This window comes from Coregonus lavaretus (assembly GCF_964263955.1).
Source record: "Coregonus lavaretus genome assembly, chromosome: 28".
Lineage (NCBI taxonomy): Eukaryota > Metazoa > Chordata > Actinopteri > Salmoniformes > Salmonidae > Coregonus > Coregonus lavaretus.
The window spans coordinates 36,662,569-36,685,951 of record NC_140015.1 but is presented as its reverse complement, the minus strand read 5'-3'; the positions used below and the strand labels follow the sequence as shown (position 1 = coordinate 36,685,951).

The 23,383-nt window shown below is 41.6% G+C and overlaps 2 protein-coding genes across 3 annotated transcripts; one reads left to right on the top strand and one right to left on the bottom strand.

The window, feature by feature from the left end:
• Window positions 1-54: 54 nt before the first annotated feature.
• LOC311103950 (E3 ubiquitin-protein ligase CHIP-like) lies at window positions 55-21,908 on the bottom strand. Of its 2 annotated transcripts, none has more exons than XM_084145588.1 (8): window positions 20,630-21,908; window positions 19,722-19,921; window positions 19,173-19,371; window positions 4,692-4,857; window positions 3,861-3,948; window positions 2,836-2,892; window positions 2,088-2,204; window positions 55-846 (listed from the first exon to the last, which is right to left on the bottom strand). In XM_084145588.1, exons 2-8 carry the CDS (start codon window positions 19,833-19,835, stop codon window positions 721-723), a joined length of 867 nt encoding a protein of 288 aa, XP_084001714.1. In that variant the 5' UTR covers window positions 19,836-19,921; window positions 20,630-21,908; the 3' UTR covers window positions 55-720. The 2 variants fall into 2 exon arrangements, with proteins under 2 accessions (XP_084001714.1, XP_084001715.1); XM_084145589.1 differs by having other exon boundaries at window positions 19,722-19,917.
• On the top strand, window positions 21,009-22,445 carry LOC311103949 (pseudouridylate synthase TRUB1-like; the record flags this gene model as incomplete). Its single annotated transcript, XM_084145587.1, has 1 exon — window positions 21,009-22,445. One exon carries the CDS (start codon window positions 21,009-21,011, stop codon window positions 21,897-21,899), a length of 891 nt encoding a protein of 296 aa, XP_084001713.1. The 3' UTR covers window positions 21,900-22,445.
• Between the last annotated feature and the right edge of the window lie 938 nt (window positions 22,446-23,383).

The window sequence follows — 23,383 nt, the reverse complement described above, 5'->3', positions numbered from 1 at the left end:
AATAAAATAAATGGGGACAAAAGATGGGAACAGAGAGAGAGATGGATATATGTATAGATCAAAAGGAGATTTAATGGCAGTCCTAGTGAAGGTGTATCAGTATGTGGTGTGGTCTCAGTCCTAGTGAAGGTGTATCAGTCTGTGGTGTGGTCTCAGTCCTAGTGAAGGTGTATCAGTCTGTGGTGTAGTCTCAGTCCTAGTGAAGGTGTATCAGTCTGTGGTGTAGTCTCAGTCCTAGTGAAGGTGTAGCAGTCTGTGGTGTGGTCTCAGTCCTAGTGAAGGTGTCTCAGTCTGTGGTGTGGTCTCAGTCCTAGTGAAGGTGTCTCAGTCTGTGGTGTAGTCTCAGTCCTAGTGAAGGTGTATCAGTCTGTGGTGTGGTCTCAGTCCTAGTGAAGGTGTAGCAGTCTGTGGTGTGGTCTCAGTCCTAGTGAAGGTGTATCAGTCTGTGGTGTAGTCTCAGTCCTAGTGAAGGTGTATCAGTCTGTGGTGTGGTCTCAGTCCTAGTGAAGGTGTATCAGTCTGTGGTGTGGTCTCAGTCCTAGTGAAGGTGTATCAGTCTGTGGTGTAGTCTCAGTCCTAGTGAAGGTGTCTCAGTCTGTGGTGTAGTCTCAGTCTCAGCTTTAAAGTGCAGATCATACTTGTTTGGTTTGTTGTCGTCTTTATGTCAGGTTCTTCTTTTGGAATGATTTCTCTCTCTCTCTCCCCCCCTCCCTCCCTCGTTCAGTAGTCCTCCACCCATCCATTCTCCATGATGAAAGCATCGATGACCTCTTTCATTGCCAGGTTAGGGATCAGCTGGTCTTGAGTCAGAGGGCTGCGTGTCACTGGGTCAAAGTGGCCCACTCGCTGCAAGCAAAGAACAAACGCAGTCAGGATCCTATGGGTGACAATACCTTAATACCAGGGGTGAAAGTAGATTTCATTTCTTCCCGGTACAGGACCTCCTTACCAATAAAAATATATGGGCCTAATCATAGAATTACACATCAAATCCCTATTAATTCAATAGCATCTCTGTGGGCCTAGGCGTAAAGATTTGTCATTTAAACTTAACATGTATTACCTTTTATTGTGGCATAAACACAACCAGTTATGATGTTTTCATCTGATTGTCAAACAATCCCTTCAAAGGGTTCCTTTACGAGTAGGCTACCAGCGCACGTTCATCCACTCAATATATTTCAATTCCAGCCTCCAAACAGTGGTGAATGGAAAGAGACACCTGTTACACAACACACACAAGTCTAATGACATTTAGGCCAGAATTAATGCGTACACTGCTGTCCGTGCATGTCTCGGTGTCGGCCACTCATCTCTACTTTGGCAAAATGTCAGTGTTCTCGTCAAATCACATGGCATTTTGGAGCCGTTTTCAAATCCATTCACTCATTTTTCATGCCTCTGACATCTGGTAATGTGGTGTAATGGCCTACAGTTTTCTTGACATTGTTTTAATTATTGTGATAGGGTCATGTTTACCGGTACGGCGTACCCCCAATATTTATTTTGCCGGGACCCTGTACCAGACCTTACCGCCTTACCTTCACCCCTGCTTAATACTTAATCATATTGCCACAGAAATTATGTGTAACTATTCTTTTACATGGTCAGTGATTCATTGTGGGTTTAAAGGAGTATTCTGGGAGATTCAATTTGGAGTACTCCTGCCTATCATTACCTAGTCTCTCTAGACATCCAGGTTGTCTCCCACAGTCGTTCCAGTTTAACATGTCTGTACGTAACAGAACGTCAGTTTGGCATAGAGGAACCACTTCACTGCCTACATCAATACCTTATCCGCTTGAATAAAATGCTAAATTGTAGCTAGCAAGATGGCGATCACGGATGTTATTTTTAATGAGTGCATTTCGCAAGTGGCTAGTTTGCATCAACTACCTTCACTAAAACCACTGCAAAGGTTTTGCCTTCAAACTTTGGTTTCAAATCATGACGTTCTGGCATGTCTGCCTCGTGATTTGTAAGGAGAGTTTTCCACCTTATCGAGGATGCCATAAGAGTCCATCATTCTAACCTGACCCTAGTCACTGCTGTTGCCTAGTGTTGGGTTTTATGAGACTAATCCTTACCTGTAGGTGCTCCTCGATGTCTTTGCGGTCGTAAGTGATCCCACTGGGTGTAATGCAGGGCTCCCTCATCAACTCAAAGCTGATCTTTCCACACAGGTAGTCTGGGATCTCCCTCTTCTGTTAAACAAACAGAGGTTATCACTAAATGGCCAAGCTAGAAAGGATGTCTACTGTAGGGTCTTGTACATTCTGACCCGGTATTTGGTTATTAACAAAGGGCTTGGGTTAAGATTTTTTAAAGGGTTTAGGAATAGAGTTGTTTCTAGTATGGCCAGAGTGATAGCCAAACAGAAACCATTGATGATGTAGGTGCTAGTGCTGAATTCCAAACCCCTAGCCCCTACTCCACAGCAGACAAGCCGCTCCGGTAGATCTGAGAGGATTGGACAGGTGGAAGCAATTTGGAATCATTTTCACCCAGCCAATCAGAAGGCAAGATGAAACTAGTAACAACCCTGGTATTTATATCTCCCTATCACTCTGAGTGCAGGAGTGCCAAGGGTGTAGGGGCTAGGCTAAGGGACAGGGGTAAACAGATGTAAAGAGCATGGGAGTATGTCAATTGTATTTCCTCTATTCCTCCCTCTTCTCCTTCTCAAAAACCATTGGATGAGGGGGGGGGGGGACCTCTGACCTCATCCAATGGGTTTTCGGAAGGAGGCGAGGAAAGGGGACAGGAGGAATCAAGGAAATGCAGAGATTCTCCCCCTGATCCTGTATCCACCAGGAGGCAGTAGAGAGCACTCACCTTCCTCTTCTCATCCAGCTGAGAGAAGAGCTCCTCCATGTCTGACAGTTGCTTGTCCTGTAGAGAAATGTGACCCCTAATTTAAGATCACTTTATTTGTCAATTGTACACAGGGTCCAACCAAAATGTGACTTCCGCTTTATCCCAAACCCTCCGAAAGACACACATACATGCAATAAGCTAGAGTAAGACCAAACAAGTTTTAAACGGGTTTAAAACATGTTCTGTTGCAGAGGCGTCATGCCCATAGGGGGCACAGGGGCACGTGCCCCCTCCAGATTTGTCCTGTAAAAAAACAAAACACAAAAAAAAGGAATGCATTTTTTTTTTCTCCTCTGAAATTCTACTAGCCACCTAGCAATTTTATGAAGTTGGCTTTAGCTAGCCCAGATAGGTTCCCAATCTCCCAACCTCATAACTAGCTACCAAGAAGCCATTTCAGGCGATCAATCAAGTTAGAGTGCCTAGCTTGTCTAACTATCTTAGCTGGTATGCCTGCTGTCAAGGTTGGTAGACTAGAAAAGCAAGCAATAACTAAATGTACTGAATAAGACTCACATTCCTTTCAATCTTTTACCCCGATTTTAGCATAAAAAAATAAAATAAAAATACTGGTGGATACAGACAGCTCGAGGTATGCTTTGCTTTGCAGTAAAAGTAACTGTTTTTTGGACATAGAATTAAGCATAAATGCTAAATTCTCCTAACCCCCCTTCAGACTACCCCCAGCCATCCTCACGTACTTCGTGCCCCCTCAGAGTTTTTGGGTGCATAACACCCCTGTTCTGTTGCATATTCTTATGAAAAAAAAACTTGATCTTGATTAGTAAGGTTGTGTTAAGATGTCTTTGGATTAAGACTTTGTTTCTGACTATATAAATATGTATAGCTTATGAAAACCCTTTTGTTGTTGAACCATTTCTAGTCCTTCCTTTCCCATTGTTATTTGTTTATACCCTGTGTCTGTGGACATTAGCTGGAAGTGCAACGTACATTACTCTTGGTACACTTGGTTTGGGACTCACATGTTTGGACTGGAACTTAGTGAGGTCGTGTCGGCTTCTGCATTCCTCCGACTTGCCGTCTTGTTCCTCTCTGCTGTCATCCAGTTCCCTGAGGACAGGACCAAAGTCATCCAAATCACTCTGCTAACTTCAACCAACCAAGGCTTAGCTTATTGCAATATAAATGGATAGTATGGATTACTTCAGTAACTTCCACCAACCAAGGCTTATTACAATATAAATGGATAGCATGATTGTAGGCCTATAAATGGATGGACTAACTGGTTTTACACACCAAAAAAATACTCTCCCCCAGGGTGATGCCAAGCACCATGTTAATTAGCAGTCCTCTAGAGCATGGCGCTTGCAACATCAGGATAGTGGGTTTGATTCCCGGGACCACCGGGCATAAAAAGTATATGCTCGCATGACTGCTTTGGTTAAAAGCGTCTGCCAAATGGCGTATATTATTATTATATTAATGCCCCGAACGGTAAGAGACTTTCTACCAACAAGCCTGGGAGAATGCAATGGTTTCCCACTGACTAATGGGAATTGATTGCACAACACGTTTATGGTTGTTCCATTTCAACTTGAGTGTTGTGGAAAAACTAAATCAAAATGGCTATTCTCTGATTCACAAACTGAATTTCAATTCCTGTTCTGTAAATACCTCTCCCAAGCCCTACAGTGTTCCCACCATGTGGCTGGAGCAGATTCGGATGAACCTTTATTGTCCAACAAGAGGAAAATCTTAGCACAGCTCACACATTATATACACACACACACACAACACATATAGAACACAAGGCAGGAAACAAACTATAGGTGAGCACAGAAAAAATCCCTCACCTCTCCTTCTCTGCCAGGATGAGTTTGGTGAGATAGGCGTGCAGCTCGTTCTCCTGGTTAATGCGCTTCTCCTCGATGCTGTTCCAGCGCTTCTTCTTGGCTATCCGGAGGGCACTGGGAATGTCGTCGCCAAAGTTCAACCGTTGCTCTTTCGCCAGGTTATATGCTGAGGACCAAATGAAGGACAACTATTATTATTAATGATATAATGATGTATTAGCTGGAAGAGCTGACTTTATCCAATGTCCTGTCAAGTAACTTAGAAATATATTTTGATGTGTGTATCTAGACTCCTGAATGGGAGTGTCTGGGATGGGTGCATCTCAATAGTCTAATGTAGTTTCCTCTCCTCATCTCAATAGTCTAATGTAGTTTCCTCTCCTCTCCATCTCAATAGTCTAATGTAGTTTAATCTCCTCATCTCAATAGTCTAATGTAGTTTCCTCTCCTCTCCATCTCAATAGTCTAATGTAGTTTCATCTCCTCATCTCAATAGTCTAATGTAGTTTCCTCTCCTCATCTCAATAGTCTAATGTAGTTTCCTCTCCTCATCTCAATAGTCTAATGTAGTTTCCTCTCCTCATCTCAATAGTCTAATGTAGTTTCATCTCCTCATCTCAATAGTCTAATGTAGTTTCATCTCCTCATCTCAATAGTCTAATGTAGTTTCCTCTCCTCATCTCAATAGTCTAATGTAGTTTCCTCTCCTCATCTCAATAGTCTAATGTAGTTTCCTCTCCTCTCCATCTCAATAGTCTAATGTAGTTTCCTCTCCTCATCTCAATAGTCTAATGTAGTTTCCTCTCCTCTCCATCTCAATAGTCTAATGTAGTTTCCTCTCCTCATCTCAATAGTCTAATGTAGTTTCCTCTCCATCTCAATAGTCTAATGTAGTTTCCTCTCCTCTCCATCTCAATAGTCTAATGTAGTTTCCTCTCCTCTCCATCTCAATAGTCTAATGTAGTTTCCTCTCCTCTCCATCTCAATAGTCTAATGTAGTTTCCTCTCCTCATCTCAATAGTCTAATGTAGTTTCCGCTCCTCATCTCCTCTCCATCCCAATAGTCTAATGTAGTTTCATCTCCTCATCTCAATAGTCTAATGTAGTTTCCTCTCCTCATCTCAATAGTCTAATGTAGTTTCCTCTCCTCATCTCAATAGTCTAATGTAGTTTCCTCTCCTCATCTCAATAGTCTAATGTAGTTTCCTCTCCTCTCCATCTCAATAGTCTAATGTAGTTTCCTCTCCTCATCTCAATAGTCTAATGTAGTTTCCTCTCCTCTCCATCTCAATAGTCTAATGTAGTTTCCTCTCCTCATCTCAATAGTCTAATGTAGTTTCCTCTCCTCATCTCAATAGTCTAATGTAGTTTCCTCTCCTCTCCATCTCAATAGTCTAATGTAGTTTCCTCTCCTCATCTCAATAGTCTAATGTAGTTTCCTCTCCTCATCTCAATAGTCTAATGTAGTTTCCTCTCCTCTCCATCTCAATAGTCTAATGTAGTTTCCTCTCCTCATCTCAATAGTCTAATGTAGTTTCCTCTCCTCTCCATCTCAATAGTCTAATGTAGTTTCCTCTCCTCTCCATCTCAATAGTCTAATGTAGTTTCCTCTCCTCTCCATCTCAATAGTCTAATGTAGTTTCCTCTCCTCTCCATCTCAATAGTCTAATGTAGTTTCCTCTCCTCTCCATCTCAATAGTCTAATGTAGTTTCCTCTCCTCATCTCAATAGTCTAATGTAGTTTCCGCTCCTCATCTCCTCTCCACCTCAATAGTCTAATGTAGTTTCCTCTCCTCATCTCAATAGTCTAATGATGTTTCCTCTCCATCTCAATAGTCTAATGTAGTTTCCTCTCCTCATCTCAATAGTCTAATGTAGTTTCCTCTCCTCATCTCAATAGTCTAATGTAGTTTCCTCTCCTCTCCATCTCAATAGTCTAATGTAGTTTCCTCTCCTCTCCATCTCAATAGTCTAATGTAGTTTCCTCTCCTCATCTCAATAGTCTAATGTAGTTTCCGCTCCTCATCTCCTCTCCATCTCAATAGTCTAATGTAGTTTCCTCTCCTCATCTCAATAGTCTAATGTAGTTTCCTCTCCTCTCCATCTCAATAGTCTAATGTAGTTTCCTCTCCTCTCCATCTCAATAGTCTAATGTAGTTTCCTCTCCTCATCTCAATAGTCTAATGTAGTTTCCGCTCCTCATCTCAATAGTCTAATGTAGTTTCATCTCCTCATCTCAATAGTCTAATGTAGTTTCCTCTCCTCATCTCAATAGTCTAATGTAGTTTCCGCTCCTCATCTCAATAGTCTAATGTAGTTTCCTCTCCTCATCTCAATAGTCTAATGTAGTTTCCTCTCCTCTCCATCTCAATAGTCTAATGTAGTTTCATCTCCTCATCTCAATAGTCTAATGTAGTTTCCTCTCCTCATCTCAATAGTCTAATGTAGTTTCCTCTCCTAATCTCAATAGTCTAATGTAGTTTCCTCTCCTCATCTCAATAGTCTAATATAGTTTCCTCTCCTCATCTCAATAGTCTAATGTAGTTTCCTCTCCTCATCTCAATAGTCTAATGTAGTTTCCTCTCCTCATCTCAATAGTCTAATGTAGTTTCATCTCATCTCAATAGTCTAATGTAGTTTCATCTCCTCATCTCAATAGTCTAATGTAGTTTCCTCTCCTCATCTCAATAGTCTAATGTAGTTTCCTCTCCTCATCTCAATAGTCTAATGTAGTTTCATCTCCTCATCTCAATAGTCTAATGTAGTTTCCTCTCCTCATCTCAATAGTCTAATGTAGTTTCATCTCCTCATCTCAATAGTCTAATGTAGTTTCCTCTCCTCATCTCAATAGTCTAATGTAGTTTCCTCTCCTCATCTCAATAGTCTAATGTAGTTTCCTCTCCTCTCCATCTCAATAGTCTAATGTAGTTTCCTCTCCTCATCTCAATAGTCTAATGTAGTTTCCTCTCCTCTCCATCTCAATAGTCTAATGTAGTTTAATCTCCTCATCTCAATAGTCTAATGTAGTTTCCTCTCCTCTCCATCTCAATAGTCTAATGTAGTTTCATCTCCTCATCTCAATAATCTAATGTAGTTTCCTCTCCTCATCTCAATAGTCTAATGTAGTTTCCTCTCCTCATCTCAATAGTCTAATGTAGTTTCCTCTCCTCATCTCAATAGTCTAATGTAGTTTCATCTCCTCATCTCAATAGTCTAATGTAGTTTCCTCTCCTCATCTCAATAGTCTAATGTAGTTTCCTCTCCTCATCTCAATAGTCTAATGTAGTTTCCTCTCCTCTCCATCTCAATAGTCTAATGTAGTTTCCTCTCCTCTCCATCTCAATAGTCTAATGTAGTTTCCTCTCCTCATCTCAATAGTCTAATGTAGTTTCCTCTCCTCTCCATCTCAATAGTCTAATGTAGTTTCCTCTCCTCTCCATCTCAATAGTCTAATGTAGTTTCCTCTCCTCATCTCAACAGTCTAATGTAGTTTCCGCTCCTCATCTCCTCTCCATCTCAATAGTCTAATGTAGTTTCCTCTCCTCATCTCAATAGTCTAATGTAGTTTCCTCTCCTCTCCATCTCAATAGTCTAATGTAGTTTCCTCTCCTCTCCATCTCAATAGTCTAATGTAGTTACCTCTCCTCATCTCAATAGTCTAATGTAGTTTCCGCTCCTGATCTCAATAGTCTAATGTAGTTTCCGCTCCTCATCTCCTCTCCATCTCAATAGTCTAATGTAGTTTCCTCTCCTCATCTCAATAGTCTAATGTAGTTTCCTCTCCTCTCCATCTCAATAGTCTAATGTAGTTTCCTCTCCTCTCCATCTCAATAGTCTAATGTAGTTTCCGCTCCTCATCTCCTCTCCTCATCTCAATAGTCTAATGTAGTTTCCGCTCCTCATCTCCTCTCCATCTCAATAGTCTAATGTAGTTTCCTCTCCTCATCTCAATAGTCTAATGTAGTTTCCTCTCCTCTCCATCTCAATAGTCTAATGTAGTTTCCTCTCCTCTCCATCTCAATAGTCTAATGTAGTTTCCTCTCCTCATCTCAATAGTCTAATGTAGTTTCCGCTCCTCATCTCCTCTCCATCTCAATAGTCTAATGTAGTTTCCTCTCCTCATCTCAATAGTCTAATGTAGTTTCCTCTCCTCTCCATCTCAATAGTCTAATGTAGTTTCCTCTCCTCTCCATCTCAATAGTCTAATGTAGTTTCCTCTCCTCATCTCAATAGTCTAATGTAGTTTCCGCTCCTCATCTCAATAGTCTAATGTAGTTTCATCTCCTCATCTCAATAGTCTAATGTATTTTCATCTCCTCATCTCAATAGTCTAATGTAGTTTCCTCTCCTCTCCATCTCAATAGTCTAATGTAGTTTCATCTTCTCATCTCAATAGTCTAATGTAGTTTCCTCTCCTCATCTCAATAGTCTAATGTAGTTTCCTCTCCAAATCTCAATAGTCTAATGTAGTTTCATCTCCTCATCTCAATAGTCTAATGTAGTTTCATCTCCTCATCTCAATAGTCTAATGTAGTTACCTCTCCTCATCTCAATAGTCTAATGTAGTTTCCTCTCCTCATCTCAATAGTCTAATGTAGTTTCCTCTCCTCATCTCAATAGTCTAATGTAGTTTCCTCTCCTCATCTCAATAGTCTAATGTAGTTTCCTCTCCTCAACTCAATAGTCTAATGTATTTTCCTCTCCTCATCTCAATAGTCTAATGTAGTTTCATCTCCTCATCTCAATAGTCTAATGTAGTTTCCTCTCCTCATCTCAATAGTCTAATGTAGTTTCCTCTCCTCATCTCAATAGTCTAATGTAGTTTCCTCTCCTCATCTCAATAGTCTAATGTAGTTTCCTCTCCTCATCTCAATAGTCTAATGTAGTTTCCGCTCCTCATCTCAATAGTCTAATGTAGTTTCCTCTCCTCTCCATCTCAATAGTCTAATGTAGTTTCCTCTCCTCATCTCAATAGTCTAATGTAGTTTCCTCTCCTCTCCATCTCAATAGTCTAATGTAGTTTAATCTCCTCATCTCAATAGTCTAATGTAGTTTCCTCTCCTCTCCATCTCAATAGTCTAATGTAGTTTCATCTCCTCATCTCAATAGTCTAATGTAGTTTCCTCTCCTCATCTCAATAGTCTAATGTAGTTTCCTCTCCTCATCTCAATAGTCTAATGTAGTTTCCTCTCCTCATCTCAATAGTCTAATGTAGTTTCATCTCCTCATCTCAATAGTCTAATGTAGTTTCATCTCCTCATCTCAATAGTCTAATGTAGTTTCCTCTCCTCATCTCAATAGTCTAATGTAGTTTCCTCTCCTCATCTCAATAGTCTAATGTAGTTTCCTCTCCTCATCTCAATAGTCTAATATAGTTTCCTCTCCTCATCTCAATAGTCTAATGTAGTTTCCTCTCCTCATCTCAATAGTCTAATGTAGTTTCCTCTCCTCATCTCAATAGTCTAATGTAGTTTCCTCTCCTCATCTCAATAGTCTAATGTAGTTTCATCTCCTCATCTCAATAGTCTAATGTAGTTTCATCTCCTCATCTCAATAGTCTAATGTAGTTTCCTCTCCTCATCTCAATAATCTAATGTAGTTTCCTCTCCTCATCTCAATAGTCTAATGTAGTTTCCTCTCCTCATCTCAATAGTCTAATGTAGTTTCCTCTCCTCATCTCAATAGTCTAATGTAGTTTCCACTCCTCATCTCAATAATCTAATGTAGTTTCATCTCCTCATCTCAATAGTCTAATGTAGTTTCATCTCCTCATCTCAATAGTCTAATGTAGTTTCCTCTCCTCATCTCAATAGTCTAATGTAGTTTCCTCTCCTCATCTCAATAGTCTAATGTAGTTTCATCTCCTCATCTCAATAGTCTAATGTAGTTTCCTCTCCTCATCTCAATAGTCTAATGTAGTTTCCTCTCCTCTCCATCTCAATAGTCTAATGTAGTTTCCTCTCCTCTCCATCTCAATAGTCTAATGTAGTTTCCTCTCCATCTCAATAGTCTAATGTAGTTTCCTCTCCTCATCTCAATAGTCTAATGTAGTTTCCTCTCCTCATCTCAATAGTCTAATGTAGTTTCCTCTCCTCTCCATCTCAATAGTCTAATGTAGTTTCATCTCCTCATCCCAATAGTCTAATGTAGTTTCATCTCCTCATCTCAATAGTCTAATGTAGTTTCCTCTCCTCATCTCAATAGTCTAATGTAGTTTCCTCTCCTCATCTCAATAGTCTAATGTAGTTTCCTCTCCTCATCTCAATAGTCTAATGTAGTTTCCTCTCCTCATCTCCTCTCCATCTCAATAGTCTAATGTAGTTTCCTCTCCTCATCTCCTCTCCATCTCAATAGTCTAATGTAGTTTCCTCTCCTCTCCATCTCAATAGTCTAATGTAGTTTCCTCTCCTCTCCATCTCAATAGTCTAATGTAGTTTCCTCTCCTCTCCATCTCAATAGTCTAATGTAGTTTCCTCTCCTCATCTCAATAGTCTAATGTAGTTTCCGCTCCTCATCTCCTCTCCACCTCAATAGTCTAATGTAGTTTCCTCTCCTCATCTCAATAGTCTAATGATGTTTCCTCTCCATCTCAATAGTCTAATGTAGTTTCCTCTCCTCATCTCAATAGTCTAATGTAGTTTCCTCTCCTCATCTCAATAGTCTAATGTAGTTTCCTCTCCTCTCCATCTCAATAGTCTAATGTAGTTTCCTCTCCTCTCCATCTCAATAGTCTAATGTAGTTTCCTCTCCTCATCTCAATAGTCTAATGTAGTTTCCTCTCCTCATCTCCTCTCCATCTCAATAGTCTAATGTAGTTTCCTCTCCTCATCTCCTCTCCATCTCAATAGTCTAATGTAGTTTCCTCTCCTCTCCATCTCAATAGTCTAATGTAGTTTCCTCTCCTCTCCATCTCAATAGTCTAATGTAGTTTCCTCTCCTCTCCATCTCAATAGTCTAATGTAGTTTCCTCTCCTCATCTCAATAGTCTAATGTAGTTTCCGCTCCTCATCTCCTCTCCACCTCAATAGTCTAATGTAGTTTCCTCTCCTCATCTCAATAGTCTAATGATGTTTCCTCTCCATCTCAATAGTCTAATGTAGTTTCCTCTCCTCATCTCAATAGTCTAATGTAGTTTCCTCTCCTCATCTCAATAGTCTAATGTAGTTTCCTCTCCTCTCCATCTCAATAGTCTAATGTAGTTTCCTCTCCTCTCCATCTCAATAGTCTAATGTAGTTTCCTCTCCTCATCTCAATAGTCTAATGTAGTTTCCGCTCCTCATCTCCTCTCCATCTCAATAGTCTAATGTAGTTTCCTCTCCTCATCTCAATAGTCTAATGTAGTTTCCTCTCCTCTCCATCTCAATAGTCTAATGTAGTTTCCTCTCCTCTCCATCTCAATAGTCTAATGTAGTTTCCTCTCCTCATCTCAATAGTCTAATGTAGTTTCCGCTCCTCATCTCAATAGTCTAATGTAGTTTCATCTCCTCATCTCAATAGTCTAATGTAGTTTCCTCTCCTCATCTCAATAGTCTAATGTAGTTTCCGCTCCTCATCTCAATAGTCTAATGTAGTTTCCTCTCCTCATCTCAATAGTCTAATGTAGTTTCCTCTCCTCTCCATCTCAATAGTCTAATGTAGTTTCATCTCCTCATCTCAATAGTCTAATGTAGTTTCCTCTCCTCATCTCAATAGTCTAATGTAGTTTCCTCTCCTAATCTCAATAGTCTAATGTAGTTTCCTCTCCTCATCTCAATAGTCTAATATAGTTTCCTCTCCTCATCTCAATAGTCTAATGTAGTTTCCTCTCCTCATCTCAATAGTCTAATGTAGTTTCCTCTCCTCATCTCAATAGTCTAATGTAGTTTCATCTCCTCATCTCAATAGTCTAATGTAGTTTCATCTCCTCATCTCAATAGTCTAATGTAGTTTCCTCTCCTCATCTCAATAGTCTAATGTAGTTTCCTCTCCTCATCTCAATAGTCTAATGTAGTTTCATCTCCTCATCTCAATAGTCTAATGTAGTTTCCTCTCCTCATCTCAATAGTCTAATGTAGTTTCATCTCCTCATCTCAATAGTCTAATGTAGTTTCCTCTCCTCATCTCAATAGTCTAATGTAGTTTCCTCTCCTCATCTCAATAGTCTAATGTAGTTTCCTCTCCTCATCTCAATAGTCTAATGTAGTTTCCTCTCATCTCAATAGTCTAATGTAGTTTCCTCTCCTCATCTCAATAGTCTAATGTAGTTTCCTCTCCTCATCTCAATAGTCTAATGTAGTTTCATCTCCTCATCTCAATAGTCTAATGTAGTTTCATCTCCTCATCTCAATAGTCTAATGTAGTTTCCTCTCCTCATCTCAATAGTCTAATGTAGTTTCCTCTCCTCATCTCAATAGTCTAATGTAGTTTCCTCTCCTCATCTCAATAGTCTAATGTAGTTTCCGCTCCTCATCTCAATAGTCTAATGTAGTTTCCTCTCCTCTCCATCTCAATAGTCTAATGTAGTTTCCTCTCCTCATCTCAATAGTCTAATGTAGTTTCCTCTCCTCTCCATCTCAATAGTCTAATGTAGTTTAATCTCCTCATCTCAATAGTCTAATGTAGTCTCCTCTCCTCTCCATCTCAATAGTCTAATGTAGTTTCATCTCCTCATCTCAATAGTCTAATGTAGTTTCCTCTCCTCATCTCAATAGTCTAATGTAGTTTCCTCTCCTCATCTCAATAGTCTAATGTAGTTTCCTCTCCTCATCTCAATAGTCTAATGTAGTTTCCTCTCCTCATCTCAATAGTCTAATGTAGTTTCATCTCCTCATCTCAATAGTCTAATGTAGTTTCCTCTCCTCATCTCAATAGTCTAATGTAGTTTCCTCTCCTCATCTCAATAGTCTAATGTAGTTTCCTCTCCTCTCCATCTCAATAGTCTAATGTAGTTTCCTCTCCATCTCAATAGTCTAATGTAGTTTCCTCTCCTCATCTCAATAGTCTAATGTAGTTTCCTCTCCTCTCCATCTCAATAGTCTAATGTAGTTTCCTCTCCTCTCCATCTCAATAGTCTAATGTAGTTTCCTCTCCTCATCTCAACAGTCTAATGTAGTTTCCGCTCCTCATCTCCTCTCCATCTCAATAGTCTAATGTAGTTTCCTCTCCTCATCTCAATAGTCTAATGTAGTTTCCTCTCCTCTCCATCTCAATAGTCTAATGTAGTTTCCTCTCCTCTCCATCTCAATAGTCTAATGTAGTTTCCTCTCCTCATCTCAATAGTCTAATGTAGTTTCCGCTCCTGATCTCAATAGTCTAATGTAGTTTCCGCTCCTCATCTCCTCTCCATCTCAATAGTCTAATGTAGTTTCCTCTCCTCATCTCAATAGTCTAATGTAGTTTCCTCTCCTCTCCATCTCAATAGTCTAATGTAGTTTCCTCTCCTCTCCATCTCAATAGTCTAATGTAGTTTCCGCTCCTCATCTCCTCTCCTCATCTCAATAGTCTAATGTAGTTTCCGCTCCTCATCTCCTCTCCATCTCAATAGTCTAATGTAGTTTCCTCTCCTCATCTCAATAGTCTAATGTAGTTTCCTCTCCTCTCCATCTCAATAGTCTAATGTAGTTTCCTCTCCTCTCCATCTCAATAGTCTAATGTAGTTTCCTCTCCTCATCTCAATAGTCTAATGTAGTTTCCGCTCCTCATCTCCTCTCCATCTCAATAGTCTAATGTAGTTTCCTCTCCTCATCTCAATAGTCTAATGTAGTTTCCTCTCCTCTCCATCTCAATAGTCTAATGTAGTTTCCTCTCCTCTCCATCTCAATAGTCTAATGTAGTTTCCTCTCCTCATCTCAATAGTCTAATGTAGTTTCCGCTCCTCATCTCAATAGTCTAATGTAGTTTCATCTCCTCATCTCAATAGTCTAATGTATTTTCATCTCCTCATCTCAATAGTCTAATGTAGTTTCCTCTCCTCTCCATCTCAATAGTCTAATGTAGTTTCATCTTCTCATCTCAATAGTCTAATGTAGTTTCCTCTCCTCATCTCAATAGTCTAATGTAGTTTCCTCTCCAAATCTCAATAGTCTAATGTAGTTTCCTCTCCTCATCTCAATAGTCTAATGTAGTTTCATCTCCTCATCTCAATAGTCTAATGTAGTTTCATCTCCTCATCTCAATAGTCTAATGTAGTTTCCTCTCCTCATCTCAATAGTCTAATGTAGTTTCCTCTCCTCATCTCAATAGTCTAATGTAGTTTCCTCTCCTCATCTCAATAGTCTAATGTAGTTCCTCTCCTCATCTCAATAGTCTAATGTAGTTTCCGCTCCTCATCTCAATAGTCTAATGTAGTTTCCTCTCCTCTCCATCTCAATAGTCTAATGTAGTTTCCTCTCCTCATCTCAATAGTCTAATGTAGTTTCCTCTCCTCTCCATCTCAATAGTCTAATGTAGTTTAATCTCCTCATCTCAATAGTCTAATGTAGTTTCCTCTCCTCTCCATCTCAATAGTCTAATGTAGTTTAATCTCCTCATCTCAATAGTCTAATGTAGTTTCCTCTCCTCATCTCAATAGTCTAATGTAGTTTCCTCTCCTCATCTCAATAGTCTAATGTAGTTTCCTCTCCTCATCTCAATAGTCTAATGTAGTTTCATCTCCTCATCTCAATAGTCTAATGTAGTTTCATCTCCTCATCTCAATAGTCTAATGTAGTTTCCTCTCCTCATCTCAATAGTCTAATGTAGTTTCCTCTCCTCATCTCAATAGTCTAATGTAGTTTCCTCTCCTCATCTCAATAGTCTAATATAGTTTCCTCTCCTCATCTCAATAGTCTAATGTAGTTTCCTCTCCTCATCTCAATAGTATAATGTAGTTTCCTCTCCTCATCTCAATAGTCTAATGTAGTTTCCTCTCCTCATCTCAATAGTCTAATGTAGTTTCATCTCCTCATCTCAATAGTCTAATGTAGTTTCATCTCCTCATCTCAATAGTCTAATGTAGTTTCCTCTCCTCATCTCAATAATCTAATGTAGTTTCCTCTCCTCATCTCAATAGTCTAATGTAGTTTCCTCTCCTCATCTCAATAGTCTAATGTAGTTTCCTCTCCTCATCTCAATAGTCTAATGTAGTTTCCGCTCCTCATCTCAATAGTCTAATGTAGTTTCATCTCCTCATCTCAATAGTCTAATGTAGTTTCATCTCCTCATCTCAATAGTCTAATGTAGTTTCCTCTCCTCATCTCAATAGTCTAATGTAGTTTCCTCTCCTCATCTCAATAGTCTAATGTAGTTTCATCTCCTCATCTCAATAGTCTAATGTAGTTTCCTCTCCTCATCTCAATAGTCTAATGTAGTTTCCTCTCCTCTCCATCTCAATAGTCTAATGTAGTTTCCTCTCCTCTCCATCTCAATAGTCTAATGTAGTTTCCTCTCCATCTCAATAGTCTAATGTAGTTTCCTCTCCTCATCTCAATAGTCTAATGTAGTTTCCTCTCCTCATCTCAATAGTCTAATGTAGTTTCCTCTCCTCTCCATCTCAATAGTCTAATGTAGTTTCATCTCCTCATCCCAATAGTCTAATGTAGTTTCATCTCCTCATCTCAATAGTCTAATGTAGTTTCCTCTCCTCATCTCAATAGTCTAATGTAGTTTCCTCTCCTCATCTCAATAGTCTAATGTAGTTTCCTCTCCTCATCTCCTCTCCATCTCAATAGTCTAATGTAGTTTCCTCTCCTCATCTCCTCTCCATCTCAATAGTCTAATGTAGTTTCCTCTCCTCATCATCTCAGTAGTCTAGTATCTTTTTTTTTTTTTTTTTCACCTTTATTTAACCAGGTAAGCCAGTTGAGAACAAGTTCTCATTTACAACTGCGACCTGGCCAAGATAAGTTACATATGGGGTAAAACAAAACAAAGTCAAAAATACAACAGAAAAATATATACAGTGTGTGCAAATGTAGCAAGTTATGGAGGTAAGGCAATAAATAGGCCATAGTGCAAAATAATTAAAATTAGTATTAACACTGGAATGATAGATGTGCAAGAGATGATGTGTAAATAGAGATACTGGGGTGCAAATGAGCAAAATAAATAACAATATGGGGATGAGGTAGTTGGGTGGGCTAATTTCAGATGGGCTGTGTACAGGTGCAGTGATCGGTAAGGTGCTCTGACAACTGATGCTTAAAGTTAGTGAGGGAGATAAGAGTCTCCAGCTTCAGAGATTTTTGCAGTTTGTTCCAGTCATTGGCAGCAGAGAACTGGAAGGAATGGCGGCCAAAGGAGGTGTTGGCTTTGGGGATGACCAGTGAGATATACCTGCTGGAGCGCATACTACGGGTGGGTGTTGCTATGGTGACCAATGAGCTAAGATAAGGCGGGGATTTGCCTAGCAGTGATTTATAGATGGCCTGGAGCCAGTGGGTTTGGCGACGAATATGTAGTGAGGACCAGCCAACAAGAGCGTACAGGTCACAGTGGTGGGTAGTATATGGGGCTTTGGTGACAAAACGGATGGCACTGTGATAGACTACATCCAATTTGCTGAGTAGAGTGTTGGAGGCTATTTTGTAAATGACATCGCCGAAGTCAAGGATCGGTAGGATAGTCAGTTTTACGAGGGCATGTTTGGCAGCATGAGTGAAGGAGGCTTTGTTTGCGAAATAGGAAGCCGATTCTAGATTTAACTTTGGATTGGAGATGCTTAATGTGATTCTGGAAGGAGAGTTTACAGTCTAACCAGACACCTAGGTATTTGTAGTTGTCCACATACTCTAGGTCAGACCTGTCGAGAGTAGTGATTCTAGTCGGGTGGGCGGGTGCCAGCAGTGTTCGATTGAAGAGCATGCATTTAGTTTTACTTGTGTTTAAGAGCAGTTGGAGGCTACGGAAGGAGTGTTGTATGGCATGGAAGCTCGTTTGGAGGTTTGTTAACACAGTGTCCAATGAAGGGCCAGATGTATACAAAATGGTGTCGTCTGCGTAGAGGTGGATCTGAGAAACATCATTGATATACACAGAGAAAAGAGTCGGCCCAAGAATTGAACCCTGTGGCACCCCCACAGACTGCCATAGGTCCAGAAAACAGGCCCTCCGATTTCACACATTGAACTCTATCTGAGAAGTAGTTGGTGAACCAGGCGAGGCAGTTATTTGAGAAACCAATCATCCTCTCCTCATCTCAGTAGTCTAAAGTAGCTTCCTCTCCTCATCATCTCAGTAGTCTAGTAGCTTCCTCTCCTCATCTCAGTAGTCTAGTAGCTTCCTCTCCTCACTATCTCAGTAGTCTAGTAGCTTCCTCTCCTCATCTCAGTAGTCTAGTAGCTTCCTCTCCTCATCTCAGTAGTCTAGTAGCTTCCTCTCCATCTCAGTAGTCTAGTAGCTTCCTCTCCTCATCTCAGTAGTCTAGTAGCTTCCTCTCCTCATCTCAGTAGTCTAGTAGCTTCCTCTCCTCATCTCAGTAGTCTAGTAGCTTCCTCTCCTCATCTCAGTAGTCTAGTAGCTTCCTCTCCTCAGCTCAGTAGTTTAGTAGCTTCCTCTCCTCATCTCAGTAGTCTAAAGTAGCTTCCTCTCCTCATCATCTCAGTAGTCTAGTAGCTTCCTCTCCTCATCTCAGTAGTCTAGTAGCTTCCTCTCTTCACTATCTCAGTAGTCTAGTAGCTTCCTCTCCTCATCTCAGTAGTCTATTAGCTTCCTCTCCTCATCTCAGTAGTCTAGTAGCTTCCACTCCATCTCAGTAGTCTAGTAGCTTCCTCTCCTCATCTCAGTAGTCTAGTAGCTTCCTCTCCTCATCTCAGTAGTCTAGTAGCTTCCTCTCCTCATCTCAGTAGTCTAGTAGCTTCCTCTCCTCATCTCAGTAGTCTAGTAGCTTCCTCTCCATCTCAGTAGTCTAGTAGCTTCCTCTCCTCATCTCAGTAGTCTAGTAGCTTCCTCTCCTCATCTCAGTAGTCTAGTAGCTTCCTCTCCTCATCTCAGTAGTTTAGTAGCTTCCTCTCCTCATCTCAGTAGTCTAGTAGCTTCCTCTCCTCATCTCCTCTCCATCTCAATAAGTCTAGTAGTCTAGTAGCTTCCTCTCCTCATCTCAGTAGTCTAGTAGCTTCCTCTCCTCATCTCAGTAGTCTAGTAGCTTCCTCTCCTCATCTCAGTAGTCTAGTAGCTTCCTCTCCTCATCTCAGTAGTCTAGTAGCTTTCTCTCCCTCTCAGTAGTCTAGTAGCTTCCTCTCCATCTCAGTAGTCTAGTAGTTTCCTCTCCTCAATAGTCTAAAGTAGCTTCCTCTCCTCATCTCCTCTCTATCTCAATAGTCTAAAGTAGTCTCATCTCCTCTCTAAAATGAGTACAGATGAAGGAGAGAAGACAAGAGACAGGAGGTCTATGGGACAGGAAGACTATGGGACAGGAGACAGGAGGCCTATGGGACAGGAGATCTATGGGACAGGAGGCCTATTTCGACTATTGAGATGCACCCTCTGTGTCTGGACCCTTGATTGCCACCTAGGCCCCCAGCCCACCTCTCTGCAGGTTGCCGATGGCTTCGTCGTAGTTCTCCATCTCCAGGTGACACTGGCCCAGGAAGAAGAGGGCCTTGACTGACTGGGGGTCCAGCTCCAGCGCCTGCTTGCAGTCGGCCAGGGCCTTATCGTGTTGCTGCAGCTTCACGTGGCATAGTGCCCGGTTGGTGTAGTACACAGACACCGAGGGGTTCCGCTTCTGGGGACAAACACATTATTCATTATTTCTATCCCCCTTTCTCACACCCATATCCCATTCCTAAATATGCCACGCTTACACACACACACACACACTCTCTTCACTACAAGCAACAGCTGACTTCCTAGGTCTCGGGGTGAGGTTACTCATCATGCAAAGTTACAATTTGGTGCACTACCTCAGTTCCACCCACACACACCTCAGTTCCAACCACACACTACCTCAGTTCCAACCACACACTACCTCAGTTCCACCCACACACACACACACACCTCCGTTCCACCCACACCTCCGTTCCACCCACCCACACTCTCTCTTTCTTTATCTATCTCCCGACCCCTTGTCCTTACGATGGCTTTGCTGTAGCAGGCGGCCGACTCCTGGTACTTGCGGCTGAGGAAGAGGCGGTTGCCCTGCTCCTTCCACTCCTGCGCCGAGACACTCTTCTCGGGGCTGCCCGCCATTTTGTCCGCCGGCCCCGCCGTGGCGGTGGCCTCTCCGCTCTGCTTCCCTATACTGCTACCCGTGTCTCAGGCCGGGCTGCGGCTGGCTGGGGGGAGAGGGCACAAGTAACAAGACATCAATAGTTTAGGTGGGGGAAGCAGATTGGGGGGGGGGGGGTGTTGTCGGTCTACTGTTGCCTGTCTACTACTATAAACAGTGACTGAGGGGTGTTGCCTGTCTACTACTATAAACAGTGACTGAGGGGTGTTGCCTGTCTACTACTATAAACAGTGACTGAGGGGTGTTGCCTGTCTACTACTATAAACAGTGACTGAGGGGTGTTGCCTGTCTACTACTATAAACAGTGACTGAGGGGTGTTGCCTGTCTACTACTATAAACAGTGACTGAGGGGTGTTGCCTGTCTACTACTATAAACAGTGACTGAGGGGTGTTGCCTGTCTACTACTATAAACAGTGACTGAGGGGTGTTGCCTGTCTACTACTATAAACAGTGACTGAGGGGTGTTGCCTGTCTACTACTATAAAACAGTGACTGAGGGGTGTTGCCTGTCTACTACAATAAACAGTGACTGAGGGGTGTTGCTGGTCTACTCTACTGTAAAGTGTTTCCCAACCTGTAGCTAATTTGTCGTTCACTACTAGCACAATGTTTGGATAAAATAACAGGGGCTAGAGAGCTACATCGTTTGATTTGACAGTTACACTGAAGTAAAGATACAGGAAAAATAGTCAACTCTAGCTAGCTGGCAAGCTTCCAAATAGCTACAAGCATAACGCTAGCTAGCCTGTTACCGTTTCGATGCCCTCCCCTCAGGTGTCAAGCCGCCTCCCCGACTTCGCTCTCGTCCTGGTTTTGGCCTCCTCTCACACAGCTTGTCTGTCTACTTCTTCCTACGCAGACAGTTGAATATTTTGGAATATAGCTAGCTAGCGAACTGCCTAACGATATCGAAAAGCACAGCTATCCAAACATGTGTATAATCAATTGATACTATTAGGCATAGTGTAGTCTGTAGTATTGCTTTAGCTGGGAGGATACGCTAATGCGTAGCCAGCTAATAATGTTTTGATACATTTCTGATAGTCATTGATGATGACGCATTTGTAAACGGAAGTGTTTTCAGTTAAATTTGCGTCATCAACTCGCGCCTCGTTGTTTTGGAAAGCAAGCATGGCTGGAACAGTAACTGGCGTAACTGTGCCTAAACATTCTTTATCAAAACTACAATCTTTAAATGGACTTTTTGCCATTTATAAAAAGGAAGGACCTACGTCTGCTGATGTATTAAACTCATTAAAAGAGGCACTCCTCAAAGAGGCCGGTGTGAAAAATCCTAATCCCAGAAAGAGGAAGAAGCAAGCTCTGAAAATGGGGCATGGCGGGACTCTGGACAGTGCAGCCTCTGGTGTGCTCGTTGTTGGGATTGGAAATGGAACAAAGATGCTTAGTACTATGCTGGCTGGTTCAAAGAAATACATGGCTGTTGGAGAGTTGGGAAAAGCAACAGACACCCTTGACGCCACAGGCAATGTGGTTCATGAGAAGCTCTATGATCACATTACCAGGGAAGCCTTTGAGGAGAAGTTGAAGCAATTCACAGGGGACGTCATGCAGGTTCCTCCACTGTACTCTGCACTGAAGAAGGATGGCAAGCGTCTGTCTGTCCTGCTGAAACAAGGCCACGAGGTGGAAGCCAAACCTGCACGGCCGGTCACAGTGTATAACCTGTCACTGCAGGACTTCACACCACCCCTCTTCACTCTTGACGTTGAATGCGGTGGTGGATTTTATATCAGAAGCTTGGTGGACGACCTGGGAAAAGCACTCTCGTCGTGTGCCCACGTGAGGAAGCTGATCCGGACCAAACAGGGTCAGTTTACCCTTGACGCCCACACGCTGCGGGAGGAACACTGGACACTGCAGCACATCGTTCAGTCCATGCAGCCCTGTCCCGGGTCAGAGGTCACCAAGGAGGATGGCACACGCCCAAACCTGGGGGTTAAAGTGAACGCCCAGGTGAAGGGGGATAAGAATGGTGAAAATGAAAAAGGGCCGTTATAACCCCTCCCCCTCAGTCACATTGTCCCCTCTCTATATGAGAGCTAAAGGCTGTGTTTTGGTTATCTGCCCCTCCCCGGAGGTGTACACTTCTTCTCTCCCTCTCATGCATGTAAAAGCATTGGTTTGGTGCAAGCATGGCTGGAGGGAATTTACAACATGTTCCTCGCGCCGGTCCATTATTTGGCGAAAGCCAGTTGAAGGCAATCCCTGCACTGTTACATGCATAATTTCTGTGGATGTGTATATAACTAGAACATTATATAATGTTAGTGGAATTGACTGAAGACAATTTAATGTTTTTTGTTTTGTTTCTAGATTAAATAATACATTTTGCATTTTTAAATATTGGTTTCATTTTGTTGAATTGTACTGTATCAATTTTTTTCATGCATTTTGAGGTTTTGTTTTGAATACTTTACTTTCTAAGATCTCTACACCATCTAGTGTTGGCACAAGATAAGACATGGAAGCAACTTGAAATGTAACTCCCATACCTTTCTAACTGACATGTCAGAATTAATAAACAATAATAAAAGTCTCCACTAATTTTTGTTGTTAGTTTTTTGTAAATGTTTTGTTGTAAACACAGAGATAGTGTTTCTCCTATTTATGTCATAATAGCCTAGTCATGTTTGATTTTCTTAGTATGTTCATTGGGCCCCCAAGAAGCCTTGCACATATGAAGTTGCTAGAGAGCACATTCAAATCCTCAATAAGACATTGGTTAAATTCAATCCACTGTAAATTCATTTGAGGATACTACACTGAACAAAAATATAAACCCAACATGTAAAGTGCTGGTTTCATGAGCTGAAATAAAAGATCACCGACATTTTCCATTCCCACAAAAAGCTTATTTCAGTCTAATTTTGTGCACACATTTGTTTACATCCCTGTTAGTGAGCATTTCTCCTTTGCCAAGATAATCCATCCACCTGACAGGTGTGGCATATCAATTAGCTGATTAAACAGCATGATCATTACACGGGTGCGCCTTGTGCTGGGGACAATAAAAGGCCACTCTAAAATGTTGTGTGCAGTTTTGTCACACAACGCCACAGATTACTTAAGTTTTGAGGGAGCGTGCAATTGACATGCTGACTGCAGGAATGTCCACCAGAGCTGTTGCCAGAGAATGTAATGTTCATTTCTCTACCATAAGCTGCCTCCAACGTCGTTTTAGAGAATTTGGCAGTATGTCCAACCGGCCTCACAACCGCAGACCACGTGTAACCACGCCAGCCCAGGACCTCCACATCCGGCTTCTTCACAACCAAAGAATTTCTGCACAAACTGTCAGAAACCGTCTCAGGGAAGCTCATCTGCATGCTTGTCGTAATCACCAGGGTCTTGACCTGACTGCAGTTCGGCGTCGTCACCGACTTCAGTGGGAAAATGCTCACCTTCGATGGCAACTGGCACGCTGGAGAAGTGTGCTCTTCATGGATGAATCCCGGTTTCAACTGTACCGGGCAAATGGCGTC

Excerpts from the sequence above, each read along its gene's own strand:
- LOC311103950 (XM_084145588.1), bottom strand. The coding sequence starts at position 19,835 with ATGGCGGGCAGCCCCGAGAAGAGTGTCTCGGCGCAGGAGTGGAAGGAG. Across the intron at positions 3,949-4,691 it reads ATCCTGGCAGAGAAGGAGAG|GGAACTGGATGACAGCAGAG; the intron begins GTGAGGGATTTT and ends TCCTGTCCTCAG. Across the intron at positions 2,893-3,860 it reads CTAAGTTCCAGTCCAAACAT|GACAAGCAACTGTCAGACAT; the intron begins GTGAGTCCCAAA and ends ATTTCTCTACAG.